This window comes from Camelina sativa, chromosome 15, assembly GCF_000633955.1.
Source record: "Camelina sativa cultivar DH55 chromosome 15, Cs, whole genome shotgun sequence".
Taxonomy (NCBI): Eukaryota; Viridiplantae; Streptophyta; class Magnoliopsida; order Brassicales; family Brassicaceae; genus Camelina; species Camelina sativa.
Window position 1 is genome coordinate 29,493,662 of NC_025699.1, and position 15,619 is coordinate 29,509,280.

The 15,619-nt window shown below is 32.0% G+C and overlaps 2 protein-coding genes across 2 annotated transcripts in view; both read right to left on the minus strand.

The window, feature by feature from the left end:
* On the minus strand, positions 1,097–5,034 carry LOC104747860 (putative leucine-rich repeat receptor-like protein kinase At2g19210). The gene is made up of 13 exons (XM_010469569.2): positions 4,788–5,034; positions 4,146–4,692; positions 3,579–4,057; positions 3,366–3,504; positions 3,218–3,289; positions 3,063–3,134; positions 2,892–2,972; positions 2,616–2,782; positions 2,321–2,532; positions 2,103–2,229; positions 1,942–2,004; positions 1,665–1,854; positions 1,097–1,584 (listed from the first exon to the last, which is right to left on the minus strand). The coding sequence occupies exons 1-13, from the start codon at positions 4,876–4,878 to the stop codon at positions 1,176–1,178; spliced, it is 2,649 nt and encodes an 882-aa protein (XP_010467871.2). The 5' UTR covers positions 4,879–5,034; the 3' UTR covers positions 1,097–1,175.
* The window catches only part of LOC104748923 (L10-interacting MYB domain-containing protein-like), a 1,985-nt gene continuing 796 nt past the window's right edge, over positions 14,431–15,619 (minus strand). The window contains exons 2-3 of the mRNA XM_010470502.1: positions 15,125–15,619; positions 14,431–14,991 (exon numbers count right to left, since the gene is read on the minus strand). The exon at positions 15,125–15,619 is cut by the window's right edge and continues 6 nt beyond it. Of these exons, the coding sequence (XP_010468804.1) occupies positions 14,431–14,991; positions 15,125–15,619 (1,056 nt within the window). The remainder of the gene's footprint in view (positions 14,992–15,124) is intronic.

A 15,619-nucleotide genomic window follows, 5' to 3' on the forward strand; every position in this document is an offset into this window, starting at 1 on the left:
ATATCCCATGTAACTTTTCTGGTTATGAATGATCAATGTTTGTCTAGCTAACTTTTGTATTTTCACTGGGAAAAGGTCAGACCAGACAAGGAGCTAGAAAGTGAAAGTACCTTTGATTGGTATCAAATAGAGTGATACATTTTTTGTTGGTAAACAATGTCAGAACATTAATGTAGGCATGTATAAGGTCCAGATTTTAGTTGTAATATCTCAGTGAGTTACCATTCAAGATTGGTGGAAAACCTCAATAAAGCATACCAAAATTATATGGGCTTTAATCAATATTTTGATTCTTGATTAAACAGAGAACGAAAAAATATGCCTTGAAACATTTAACTTCTTGTAAGGTCTTAAATTATCTTACACGGCAAATACAAGTCACAACTTTGTTCTTCTTAATTCTTCATCATTACACGCCACACCACACAGAACTTCCAAGTTTCTGGAAATAAGTTAAAACAGATAAAATTTTCATTCAACAATCATTTACCTTGCTCGAGGAAACATTCCCGAATCAAAACTCATCATCGCCGGCTCTGTAACACTACTAGCAGCGGAACCATCACCTGTTCTTGCTCTGCTTACACTCTCCTTCAGCTCAGCCACTACTTGACTCATAGTTGGTCTATTCTTGGAACTAGAAGATGCACAAGCCATTGCTACTTCAGTGATCTTCCATGCCGAACCANATATCCCATGTAACTTTTCTGGTTATGAATGATCAATGTTTGTCTAGCTAACTTTTGTATTTTCACTGGGAAAAGGTCAGACCAGACAAGGAGCTAGAAAGTGAAAGTACCTTTGATTGGTATCAAATAGAGTGATACATTTTTTGTTGGTAAACAATGTCAGAACATTAATGTAGGCATGTATAAGGTCCAGATTTTAGTTGTAATATCTCAGTGAGTTACCATTCAAGATTGGTGGAAAACCTCAATAAAGCATACCAAAATTATATGGGCTTTAATCAATATTTTGATTCTTGATTAAACAGAGAACGAAAAAATATGCCTTGAAACATTTAACTTCTTGTAAGGTCTTAAATTATCTTACACGGCAAATACAAGTCACAACTTTGTTCTTCTTAATTCTTCATCATTACACGCCACACCACACAGAACTTCCAAGTTTCTGGAAATAAGTTAAAACAGATAAAATTTTCATTCAACAATCATTTACCTTGCTCGAGGAAACATTCCCGAATCAAAACTCATCATCGCCGGCTCTGTAACACTACTAGCAGCGGAACCATCACCTGTTCTTGCTCTGCTTACACTCTCCTTCAGCTCAGCCACTACTTGACTCATAGTTGGTCTATTCTTGGAACTAGAAGATGCACAAGCCATTGCTACTTCAGTGATCTTCCATGCCGAACCAGCATCAAACCTCTCTCCTAGCTTTGGATCCATAATGCCTCTGATATCTCCTGTCGACAGCAGCAACTCCACCCGGTCAGTTATATGTACGTTCTCTGATGTTGCTTTTGAACGTGCAATCACTGGTTGGCCAGTGACAACCTCTAAAAGAACCACCCCGAAGCTGTAAACATCACTCTTCTCGCTTAATTTCTGTGTCGAATGGTACCTTCATTTTGTAAAGTAATTCCTCAGAAACCATAACGACTAATATTAAAAGACAATGCATGGAAGAAGCTTTTTACTTACTCGGGATCAAGATAACCGATAGTTCCAGCAACAGCGGTTGTATCCTGGTTATTACCGTCCAGTGCGACACTTCTAGATAACCCAAAGTCAGCAATCTTAGCCTGGAGCTTCTCGTTAATTAGAATGTTAGCTGGCTTCACATCTCTTTGCACAATGGGAGGCTTGCAGCCATTGTGGAGATACTCAAGCCCTGATTTTTAGACAAACATTATGAATAACTTCACTAGATTTTACTTTATCTCTTTAGTTTAGTATGGTATGTGTTTTTGATGCAAACCTTGTGCTGCGTCTAGAGATATTTGTAACCTCTCCTCCCAGCTCAAGACATAAGATTTTTTCCCTTGATTAAGAAACAAACCAAAAGGTAAGTTTAGTTTCCTCTAGCCACGTAAAAAAGCAAAAGATTAGTGAACAAAACTAAGAAGAAGAGATACTGACCTGACAAGTAATCTCCCAAGGTTCCATTAGCCATAAACTCATAGATTAGTGCCATCCTCTTGCCTTCGTGGCAGTATCCGATAAGAGCGGTTAGGTTCTTGTGATGAACTCTCAAGAGAAGTTCGACCTGATGATAAAAAAGTGGATGCATAATTTCCAATTACTCCAGAACTCATTTTATAAACACTAAACCTTTAAAAAGTATGTAAGAAACTGACCTCTGCTCTGAACTCTTTGTATCCTTGAGCCGATGATTCAGACAAAATCTTGACAGCGACTTGGTCATCATTTAAGACACCATGGTATACTTTTCCAAAACCTCCTTGGCCAAGAACTCTCTCAAAGTTGTTTGTAACTCTCACAACTTCTGAGTATTTGTAGTATCGCTTTGTTGTGTCTAATGGCCCAGTCCTAACACCACCAGAACCACCTGTAAAGATCACATGAGAAGTTTTCTTACAAAATAGACTTATTAGAAAATTGAAAATTATGATAGTTTCTTGATGTTTTTACCACTTCGATGTCTCTTCTTGTACAGCAAGAATAAAGCTATAGCTATCACAAGACCAAGCACTCCCACGACAGATGCTGCTAATGAAATGATGTATACACTCTTTATTGTCTTTCCATTTTGAATTTGACATGAGGCAGATACGCAGAGGTCTGGATTCCCACCAAGTCTTACGATCAAAATGCAGAAGACATTATGAAAAACCGAACTCTATAGGGCCTAAACTTATAGAATTGGTTCAAACAGATAAAGAGCATCTGCAAAAAATCTGAACCTACCTCAGGGTAAGCAATTTATTGTTTGATCTCTCCAGTAGTTTAACCGGAATAGCACCTGATAACTTGTTTCCTTCCAAGTTTCTGCAGACATGTATGTGAAATCAATATATATATATATATTCTTCAAGTTATTGATCTATGTAATCTAATATTCCAATTAGTAAGACTTACAACTCTGTCAAATTATGAAGATTACCGAGGAAATCAGGTATTTTTCCTGTTAAACTGTTGTTTGATAAGTCCCTGTAATGAATATTTTGGTTGCATTAGTCAAGAATTCTGCAGCTCTGTGTACTAAAGATTCAGATCAAATCTAGAATACAGACAGTGTATGTAACAATGTAAGATTGGAGAACGCTGGATCAATCTCTCCAGTCAAGCCACTTGAGGATAAGTTCCTAAAGATCAAACAACTCTTGTGAGAACAGGACAGAGAGAGCATTAAAATATACAAGCATTTGAAGAAGAGCTTACACAGAAATGATTCTCGGAGACTCATTAACGACATGACTGCAGTTAATATCCTTCCAAGGGTAGCTTACTGGAGCACAAGGGTCTCCAAGCCAGCTCTTCTTCACTCCATACTTGGACTTGATTATCATAATTGCATCAACTAGAATTCAAACAAAACATGGATAAGTTCAACCTCCTAAAAAATTCTGTTTGTGAAAATGTAACCATACATACCATCTTGTTGATCAGTAGGTGACTGAAGAAACTCGTTGACACGATACGTCTCAATGGCGTTAATGATAGGTGGGAGAGTAGATTTAGCAGTTCTTTGGAAAAGAAACTCGTGTCTAGGTCCGGTGACAGGATTCTCAGTGTAAAGTGTGTCTGTATACAAGAAGCGAGGACTAAAGTTATCATACAGTTTAGTTTTGTCATTATAGAACAGCGCAAATTCTCTGGTCTCGTTGCTTGGGATCTCTTGAACTTCAGAAAAATGCATGTACGCATAGAACTTCCACTCTGGGACAGGCGGTTCCCATATGAGAATGATGTCTATGCTTGCGTTCAAATGTGTGGTAGCAGAGTTCATGACGACACGAGCAGGCTGGAATCCGTTGTTAATATTCGAATCTATTGTGAGGTTTGTACTGAAAACTCTATGATTTGAGAACCTTAGAGGCATCCATATACGGTCATACACATCATCCTTGTACCTGAGAAAACATAATCTTTAACACAAGCAAGCAAACCAAGAGATGGTATATTATATGAAATGAATATAACAAGAGTGGTCATTATAACCTGATAGGAAGATCTCCGAGTGCGCCGAGATCCCATCTTCGATAAAGCATAAGAGAGTCATAAGGAGTTACATAAGTGTCGGTCTTCAAGAGCCTGAGTTCTAACACAGACAAGAATGGAGTTCCTTTTTCTTTATCAACAAGACACACATGAACATGGTCTGACCGAAGAGTGTAGATGATCTCTTTGGTTACTATCATAGTTGCATTATCTATCGTAACAGAATCCCAGTGATTAACTCCAAGATAAAGATCGAACTCGGGTGCTTTCCCTAGATCATCGTAGTTACCGTACATGAAACGAGTCCTGATCATGTACTTGAAGCCTTTTCCACGCGGAGGCTGCACATCGTAACAGTTTCTTTTGCCTTCAGGAAAGCTCCTAACGTTTTGGAACTGCTTTTCAAGAGAAGTCGACTGAAACTTAGAATCTATGCTATGAATTGTCCCGGACTCGACAAATGCAGCATCTGAAACATACTTTATATCTGTTGTTTCATCATTATAACTTGAATCCTCAGGTATACCGCAATCTATACTGACAAAACCTGTAACATAAACACACACACACACATAGTGATTAAAAAGCCTTAAACACACACAGCCACAATATAATATACAATTGCAAAATCACTTTGTGTACCTGATTGGTCTTGAGCACGAACAACAAGAAGAACAAAAACAGAGAAGAAGGTTGCGAATGAAATCAGCGGAAGAAGGTTGTAATACGCCATTAGTGACAAAAGCTCTTGATCATCCGTTTCTCATAGAAAATTCAATACAAAGCCTCTTTTTGCAAAGCTAGCTTGTACTTCTTGCTCCACTATACTTTAATAGTAAAAAGATTATACTATAGCCATGTTGGCTGATGGTGAAGCACTATCTTTTGAAATCAAAGTAACTATAAAACAAATCTCAAGTCAACAGGGCAAGTTGGGATATTCCAAGAGCTCCCTTGTGGTTCGTACACAAGGACGACTTCTAGTGGTCTTTTGTCATCTTCAAGTGGGCTAATTGTTTAATAACCAAAGAATGAGAGTACTCATGATTAGTTGACAATGAAAGTGTCAAACTAATAAGTTTTGTAGATAACAACACAAAGAAACTGCAAATGAAATAAACAAAGTTAAAATCAGTCTCTCAACATGAATCAGTCGAAAACAATAGCAGTTCTGTAACAAAGACTTGCAAGACAAGCATCAAAAATTACAGTTACCCACATTTGTAATGGTCGCCACAAGATCTTCACGACGACTATCTTCGTCGTGTTCCTGGAGCTGCTGCTGCTGATCATACACAATCTTGAAATCGACATTGTCGTACAAACCCCAATTATCGAAATAGCAGTTCATTGATTGAGAAGGAGACTCAGTTTCCAAACAATAATCTAATCAGAAATTTATATGTAACGGAATCGATTTTGCGAAGTTATTCACGAGCTCTATATTTGGGGTTTTCTACGAGTTGAAATTGGATTAAAAAAAAAACAAATTGATATAAATTAAATTTAGGTCCGTGACTGAGACATTTTAAAAGAGGAAGGGTTTATTTAGAAATAACACAAAATTACTAACCCAGTTTAATATGCTGCCACGAGCATGGTGACGTGACGAAACTTTATTAGACAACAGCTGAGCATGGTAACGTACTAACGTGACGTTAATATGGTGGTTGAACAGAGCTTTGATCATGTTCTTAGAACAAGAAGTATAGCCATTGATCTCTCTTAAAGTCATCTATACTATTACAAGGGAAGCACTTTTTCAAGGCAAAAATGAAACATTAGAATATATGATATAAAATGACCCTGAATAAATAAAAAAGCATACAAGAAGGACATTGAAGTAAATTTGGAATGTAAAAATCTCGGATCCTTCTCTGACACGGGTGTAAAAATCTCGGATCTTTTTCACTCAACAAAGTCTCGGCATTTGAATTTTAGTGGTACAACGAGTGGCCCAAACGTGTAATATCCAATAACTCATTACCAAGTTCCGTAATAAATACAGTGGTCCAATAATCGACTACTACATAAGAAATATCAACTACTACTATAATTAATTACTAAGATATTGTATACCATAAAAAAAACGAACACCAATAATAAAGGAAAACAAATATATATTTATGTCTTCATACTCACGCAAACTAAGCTTTTACTAATTATGTAAAATCAAAGATTACCAAAATTTCGTATATCACTAATGTTGAAAAATTACTAAGATATTGTATACCATTAAAAAACGAATAACAATAATAAAGGAAAAAATATATATATTTATGTCTTTATACTCACGCAAATTAAGTCTTTACTAATTACTAATTATGTAAGCCTTTACTAATTATGTAAAAACGCGTGGATCCTGTTGTTACCCGGATTGATTGTGTTCGGGTCATGTATTAATTGTTCGGAGTTGTTTTTCATACTCCTGTATCCAAACAGAATCGAAACAAATTAAAAAACAGAGTAAGTATTTTCGTTTAAACAATTTAAGGAAACCATAATTCCGATATTTATGTACATATTTAATTTGGGCAATAAATTCGAAACTGTATATATGTAAAGATATTTCATTTGATGATATATTTGGAGATATATCTTGAAACAATAATTTCTGATTTTGATGTTACCTAAGACACAAAATCATCTAAATTTGTTTATAGAAATAATTTAAATCTGTCTCTATTAAAATCGTGCAATTAAATTCAAAATTGTATATATGTATAAAAAATTAATTTGATTATATTTTTGTGAGAAATCTGCGTAAACAATATTTATGATTTTCCTTTTTCTAAAACTTATATTCCAAAACTAAATGAGGAAATCTAAAATAACTACCAAAATCTTTTTGTTAGTATCCTAAAATATATTAATCTTCATCTCTCTATATAAGACGTGTCGAAGTCTTTAGTTTCGTTCGTTCAAAAATTTTTTTTCCAGCATCCATATTTTGAGTTTTAAATTTTTTGACTTTTATTTTTCATAATCTTATAGTGTTTCAGATTTGAAACTCTACAAGAACATGTGAAACATAAAAGTCAAGACTGTATAACTTCTAAAATATGAATGTTGTGAAACAATTAAGTAGTTATAATTGATTTTCTCTTACTATTCTTTTGAATAGTTACAGTTTTTTTATGTTAATACTTATATATACATTAATTATAATATATAGTGTACTTTTGATGCATGATTTTTTTTTTTTAACAATCTATGATTATATTGTTACACATAGCCTATTGGTATTAAATCATTAGTGTGATTCATTTCTTTTTTATATTTTCTCAAATCATAATGAATTTTGCAGTGAACTGGAAAAGAGGAGAAACAAATATATCTTTCAGAGGTAACATGAAATTGCATGTCTCGATGATGTCCACAATGTTGAATATGACTTCCCCCTCCCCGATCAAGCTTTTTTCTTTGGCGAGTCATTCAACTAAATCTTCATATATCCAATTATAGTTTTTGTAATTTTTTATACTTCCAAATTTAATTTAACACACTAATATATCCAACAATTCTATTGTCAATTAGTTTCGGTCTTAAAGTGAAAATTATTATATTAGTGATCATAAAATTTGGATAACTAAATTGACCTTTCAGACTTCAATGTTATAGAATTTCAGACCCCTCTTATACTTATTTTATTCTTTGAGTTTGTTTTTAGTTTTTTTTGTTGGTGTATTTTTAAAATATTGACATTATTATCATAACTATCTTTCAAATATATTTTTAAAATAATTGGGAAGATTGCAATCTTTCAAATATATATTTCTCACATTGTATTTAATTAGTTTATGCCACACTTAAAACTCAGATAAAATTTGTGATTCTAAATATCTCACAAATAAACTCAAAGCATAAATGTGTTGGTCCAAAAGAATATTACAACTTATAAAATAAAACTTTATTTTTAATATGTTGTTTTTCTTCTGCTTATCTAGCATAACCATGCTGCATGTACCAAATAAGAGATAAATAATGTTAACTGACACGACATGTATATGTGATTCTATTAACTGAATGTTTCAAATAAATTTTTTTTCTCATCAAATACATTATGTTGTTTTGAATCAAACTATTACGCGATTGTATGCTATATTTTGGAAATATGATTTTTGAGGAAATGAGAAAAGAATAATGAGACTGAAACGAGATGGAAGGAGACAAACAGGACGCGAATATAATTAAAAAAAAAAAAATCTAGGATCATGTTAGAATTAAAATAAATTAATACTTCCAATATATTATGTAACATATTTTCAATTTATCTAACATAAAAATGTTCAAAAGAAAAAGAAAAAACATTAAACTATGTCCTATAATATTTAAGAAAAAACTAAAACAAAGAAATGTAATCCAATATAAATGGACCATATATCAAATAATAAGAATAAATAGGTCAACTATTTTCTAATATTTTTTATCATATGATATGATATATAAATATATTATGAATTATATTTGTGTTTGTCCCAAACAGAAGTTCAAGAATTTATGTTTTATTTCTGTCCCATTTCTATTTCAAGAATATAAAACTACCCCATATCGAATATGTACCATACTGCAACGGACAACTACGAACGGGTAGATAAAAGGAAAAATGATTGCCAGCTACTTGAAGTATGCGCCAACACATAGCCACACATACAAATAATATAAATATCTTGTTAACTACGTGAACTAGTGTCATCACATAAAGACATTCATAAACAAACATAGGTTATGTGTGCAACACCATAAACATTTGAGGTCTGCCGGAATCCGGCGTTGACCAGAGTTGACCGACGTTGACCAGTATTGACCGGCATTGACCAGAAAAATATTCACTGAAAACAACAAAACATGAATTACGCTCATTCCTAAATATTTTCATTTGTCTCTAACAAGTTTTAAGCAGGTTTTATAACCATTTAAATTATTATATTTAAAAATTGATACTTATATTTAATTCTCAAAATCGCACTAATTTAAGTAAGGGTTAATTTCTGGACGATTTAGATTGTGAAATTCATAACATACTTTCAAATATCAAATAACAAGTACATGAACATAAAATTAAAATATCTAAATTTAGTTTCAATTTTCCTATTTGTTTTCAAATATGTAGACGTGAAAGAATGGGTACGGGAAAGAACATGTAATCCAGAAAATAAAAATATTAGCTAAATTATTCCTGATAAAATACATGACGGAAATTATGGATAATGCGAATTCAAGCAAGGTATATGCCGTTCAGACATAATATTTACTCATGTGGAATACGTGGAACATATTTTCTGCTGGTCATAGTGCTTTTATCCATTGCGGAGTAGGTACAACGGACGGGTTTGACCCCTTTGACAACTATATAATGGTCATTCCGTTCACGAAGTTTAACTATTTTTTAGTGATTTTATTCAGTTTGATAGTTTATGAGTTTAATAGAAATATAGATGATCACTAATCCGGATCACACTTGATCCGGGTCCGTTATCGTGTCGATCCAATATTTATGGTGAAACGATTATCATTTTTGATATTAACAAACTTGATGAAAGCAAACCAATAAAAGATTATGTTATAAATGCTATACCAAATAAATATTTTTATAATTAAAATCGTAGTTATTACATATATCTTATTTGTTGGACTAAAATATACAATCTTAAATGGGAAAACTATTATTAAAACCATAGTTATGAGATGGAAAACATGACATATATGAGACATGATGGATTTTCTGTCCTAAATTAGACATATCATCTTTCATTTACTATTTTTTAATATAATCGTCTTTACTAATAACAAAAACAAACTTGATCATTCTTTTTGTCTAAACCAAATTAAAAACAAATCAAATACTATATTGGTACGATTTCGGATTATGAATGTTAATAACATTTCTAAAAAATACGTTTACAAACATAACTTGCATGTACGTAATAAACTATAAATGTGTTAGTAAACTTAGTTTTTAAAATCAATCTCCGCACGTGCGTGCGGGTCTGAATCTAGTAAGCTAATAAACTGAAAACAATATATGATTACTAATTTAATACCGCACACTGTTGAGTTCTAGGTTACTCTCCAATATATTAAGTAATTTTACACCCATAAACATATATAACTAGATTAGGACCCGCCCGATGTGCGGGTTTAGATTTTTAAAAATAAAATAAAATTTAAAAGAATATAAAGTAAATATTTTAGTAATCTATCTATTAAAGTAAATAGATACACCGAGGTATTTAATGTAACATTTGGTGTAAAAGTTGCGACTCTGCGGTTGAGACTATTAATCACGTTTTCTTTGAATGTCCTCGCTCATGTGAAATTTGGAATTTATCTCCGACTCTGGTCTTGTCAGAGGGTTTTACATATAAGTCGGTGTAATCGAATTTGGATTTTTTTTTTCTGGAAGGGTACCTCTCAAAAGGGTGATCCTGATCAAGTTCTTCAATTACCATGAACTTTATGGGCAATCTGGAAAGTCATAAACAAAAAAGTTTTTCAAGGTTTAGAGATTGAGGCAAATGATATAATTGCTAAGGCTTTGGGCAATAAGTTAGCCTGGGAAGAGGCACTCTCTTTTACGATGGTCATGTCAGCTCCATCTCCATCTTCGCATGTCCATGTTTTTCACCTCGTGTCTAAGACGGAGCCTCTCCCCTTGCATTTGGAGTTAGAAGAGTTGTTGTGGGCCATGGAACGGATACTTGCTGTAGGAATCACTTGTCAACATTTTGAGACTGATTGTGCTGAGTTATTCACTATGGTGCAGTCCAAGATTGCATGTCTTTCTCCAACATGTTCGATGAGTTTAACTCGCTAGAGTACTTCCTACTATTCTTCATCTCTTGGATCCCGCGTGCAGCAAATACGAAGGTGGAGTATCTTGCATGTGTTTCGCGTTCTCTTATCTCTGAAGTTTCTTTAATAAATCCCTTCCGTCCGGCTTGGGCAACTAACTGAGGAATTTCCTTTAATTTATTGTTTGGTTGAAAAAAAAAGTAAATAGATACACTCTTAGTTAAAGAAAATAGTTGTAGATGAGTTCAAAGTTATTAAAATAAAATGAAATTTAACAAAGAATATATATTTAATTCTTTTCGTAAGTAAAAACAATGTATAAGAGTAAAGAGATAAACTTTTAGTTATAGAAAAATAGTTGTTTTTTTTTTGCTATAATACACTAATGTATATCCATTTACAAATATACTATCTACATTACCACTAAAAATGTATTTGTACACACAAAAATATTTTACTTGTAAAATATACGCTTTAGTCTCTACTACAACCAACAAATTTTATTTATGAACACATTAAATAACCTATTATATATCTCTTGAGTTTAATATCTTTATAGTTACAAAAACACATATGTTAATCTTACATACTCATACAATAACAGTCTTTTTGAATAAATTATTTGATTGGTGAAAAAAATAAGACGATTATAATTTCGAATTTCTATTTATTAGGTTTTCTTTTCTCTATTTTACTTTTATATAAAATCTTTTTATGGTAAATATTGAATTTTTACATTTTTATTTTTTAAATTTTTAATAAATTTAGAATTAACACGTGTCAACGTCTAAATGATGCAATTGACAAATGTCACGATCTTGTTAATTAGTAATTTTGACATCAAACTTTATATAATAACACTAGATTGGTTAGGACCCGCTCGATGCGCGGGTTTTAAAATGTCTATTAAAATAAAACTTTAAAAAAAATATATTAAGATTTTTTAAAATGAAATATATTTTCCAGAAATAATTATATAAATATTTTTAGTTAGAGATAAGTTTTTAATACACTAATTTATATTTTTATATTTAAAATTATTATTATAATTATTACAATAATCTAAAGCTACATTATAAACCATCAAAAAAATTTCAAACATTAATCATTATGAATATTATTATGGGAGATGAAACCCATGACCAAGCAGAGTAGTAGCTAGTCAACCAATGACCAATACTGTCAAATTTCAAAAACGTTCCGTAAATTATTCGTGTTTTACATGGAGTTAATCCGTCAAACGTCATCTTATTAAAATCCACGTTCAATTTTACTATATGTTTTACCACTAAAAATGTGTTCTTACATCCAAAAATATTTTATTGTTAAAGTTTGATCTTTATCACCACCTATAAAATGACTTTGTGAACAAATTAAACCAATTTTTGTTCATTTGATTTCAATTTGAAGTAGTTCATTTTCACCACTAAAATTTGTTTGTGACAGTTTGTATAACTATTAAAATATTTCCTTAAAATTGTTTACTCAAACAATATTGTGGATAAAAAGAAAAAAATATCTACACGATTGCAATGAATTTATGACCAACCCAATAAAATTTAAGAAATTGAAAGATAGTCAATTTGACATAATAAAAATAAGATTGAAATTATCAGCACGATGATATATGAGTCTTTGATAATATAAAGATATAAAACTATAAACTAAAAAACAATTTTAAAATACTACAACATGAAAAAAATTAAGAAAAAAAAATAAATATTGATCTTACATATCCTTAACTAAAGAAAAAAAAATTAAAAAATATAAAAAGATATTTTATAATCATCACGAATATCCAATAATAAATCAAATTTAACTAAATAGTATAACTAAAATCTAAAAATACTACAACACAACTAAATTAAAATATTTAAAAATAAAGAATGAACAAATATTAATAGTTAGTAGATTTCCTATTTACAATAAAGAACTTTTACTTTTTAATTTTTTGTTCTTTTCAATGTTTTAGTAAATTTAGAATTGACACATGTGTTAGTAGATTTCCTCGGTTAATTTTTTGTTCTTTTTTATTATTTATTTAATAGAAGTTTCTTTTACTTTTGCTTTTTAATTTTTTATTCTTTTTAATGTTTTAGTAAATATTTTTTTCACCAATCAAATAATTTATTCAAAAAGACTACTATTGTAATATATAAGATAAAAGTATGTAATATGGGAGACCACCTAGTAAACTTTTGGGGCATTCTCAAAAATGCCCCTTTTTCCATATCTCTTTTTAAAAATACCCCTTCATATTGACCATTTTTAAAACTACCCCTCTTTATATACAAAATGACCAAATTACCCTTTTTGAGTGACAGCAAGAATGTACAGTCATCAAAATCGAAAATATTTTCCCGCCAAAAAAATTTCCCGCCAAAATTTTTTTTCCCGCCAAAATCGAAAATTTTTCCCGAAAAAATTATTTTTTCCCGCCAAAAAAGGGTTTAGAAGGTGTTTAAAAACCTTTTAAAAATCCTTTTAAAAACCATTTGAAAACCTTTTAAAAACCTTTTAAAAACCTTTTAAAACCTTTTAAAAACCTTTTAAAAATCTTGTAAAAGCGTTTACAAGTTGTTTAAAAAACCTTTTAAAACTCTTTAAAAAATCTTGTAAAAGCCTTTACAAGGTGTTTATAAGGCTTTTATAAGGTAGAAACCTTATAAAACCTTTTAAAAACCTTGTAAATTTTTTTTGGCGGGAAAATTTTTGGCGGGAAAATTTTTTTTTTCGAAATTTTTTATCAAAAGTTTTTTGACAAAAAAATTTTTGGCGGGAAAATTTTTTTGAAAAATTTTTGGCGGGAAAATATGTCGGGAATTTTTTGGCGGGAAAATTTTGTTTTTCTTTTTATTGAATAAAATAATTTTCATCTAAGGGTAAAATGGTCATTAAAAATTAAAAGAGTGCATAAATAAAAATGGCCAAAAAAGAGGGTATTTTTGAAAAGGGATATATCAAAAGGGGCATTTTTAACAAATTCTCTAAACTTTTTTTGTTTCTAGAAAGCGTGGCCAATATCACGTAGAATAGTAAAATCAAATAATTGACATATTTTGTTTCTCGAAACGTGGCCAATATCACGTAGAATAATATTAGTCTAAATAATTCAACTACAACAAATAAAAACATACCTAAATCACGTAGAATAGTAAAATAGTATAAATTAAATAATTGACATATTTATTGACATATTAATTTTTGACACGTGTCAACATCTTATCAATATATTTGACACGTGTCACGATCTCGTTAATTAGTAATTTTGTCATCGAACTTTATATATAATAAGATAGAGAGTTTTGCATAAATAGTTAAGAAAAGAAAGAAACTGATTTGCATTGCATTACATGAAACAAACTTGAAACGAAAACGACAAAACATGAAATAAACAAGTTTTCTGAAAAAGAAAAAGATAAATAAAGGTAGATATAAGCATATGCATAATCAGAAGTTTGGGAAAATAGGAGGATCTTTAGGCACCAATTTAACGTCGAAGCAGCCAAGACCTTCTCAAACTTGGATTGCCCAACAGCAAGAAGATCTGTCTGTTCTCTTCCGTCAGAAACAAATTTAACGCCGACATGTACAGATCACCGCCTTTCTCAACCTCTTCCATTGCATCCAAACACTCCATGCACTCTTCCATGGTATACTCCTTCTTCTTGGCCGATGCAGTCACCGGACTCTCCTCCTCCATCGGCTCGGTATTAAAACTCTGACTTCCCGGATTCACAGATTCAACATCCTCATCCTCTGAGTCTGACCTATACAACCGTTCAGTAGGCTCATCATTGTCAGCATTGTCATCATCACCCTCAGCTCTATCTTCACTTCCTGTGATGACTGGCTCGTTTGTGTAGACGACTACTGTTGATGATGGAACTGGCTCTTGATGTATCTGTGATGATTCTGACTGATGATCGATCACTCTCCGATGTGATTTTACTTTCCTCGGTTCAACATCTCCTTTGAAGATGGTTGCCAGTTTATCAGCGTGAGAAATATTCTTCCGTTTGAACGCTCTAGCTATATCATTTTTAGTTCCCTATAAGTCGACAAGAAAAGAAAAAAAAATAACCAATATAATTGATATTCCCAAGCTGCATGCAAATTTAGTTACCAATTGATATATATATATATATAAAGAAATAAAAATCTAAAGTAACGTTTTATTTTACCTTCAAGTAGGTATCCCAGTCCTCGGCCGTTGCACCAAACGTACGTGTATTGGCATCCCACTTCATGATGGGAGAGTCAATAATTTCACACCATTGCTTCCAAGTTCTTCTGGTAACGTCCCAATGCCTCTTGACCTGGACAACTGTGTAGCCTACTCCTTTAGCGCTCCGATTCATCGTCTCAACCATCATGTTCCAAGTTTCCTTTGGATAAACTCCGGCATATTTTACTGGTCTTCTTCCTTTTAAACACTCTTGGTAACACAAGTTGACAAAAATCGCATGTGCGGATGATGTCCACTTAGTGCGACGATGACGAGGACGATTCAAGATATTAGAAGCGGTTAGGATAGCTTCTACTCCGGCGGCATCATTTACTTTATCAAGATGCTCGCATCCTTGGCTCCTGTTGCTGTTACCTTCACCATCTAAGTTAGTACCTTCAAAGATAACATCTAGTTTCTTGAGGAACAATGGGGGATTACACCGATACTG

Coding starts and splice junctions, on each gene's coding strand:
- LOC104747860 (XM_010469569.2), bottom strand. CDS start 4,878: ATGGCGTATTACAACCTTCTTCCGCTGATTTCATTCGCAACCTTCTTC. Junction 4,693..4,787: donor TCGTGCTCAAGACCAATCAG/GTACACAAAGTG, acceptor TTTATGTTACAG/GTTTTGTCAGTATAGATTGC. Junction 1,585..1,664: donor ATCGGTTATCTTGATCCCGA/GTAAGTAAAAAG, acceptor TACAAAATGAAG/GTACCATTCGACACAGAAAT.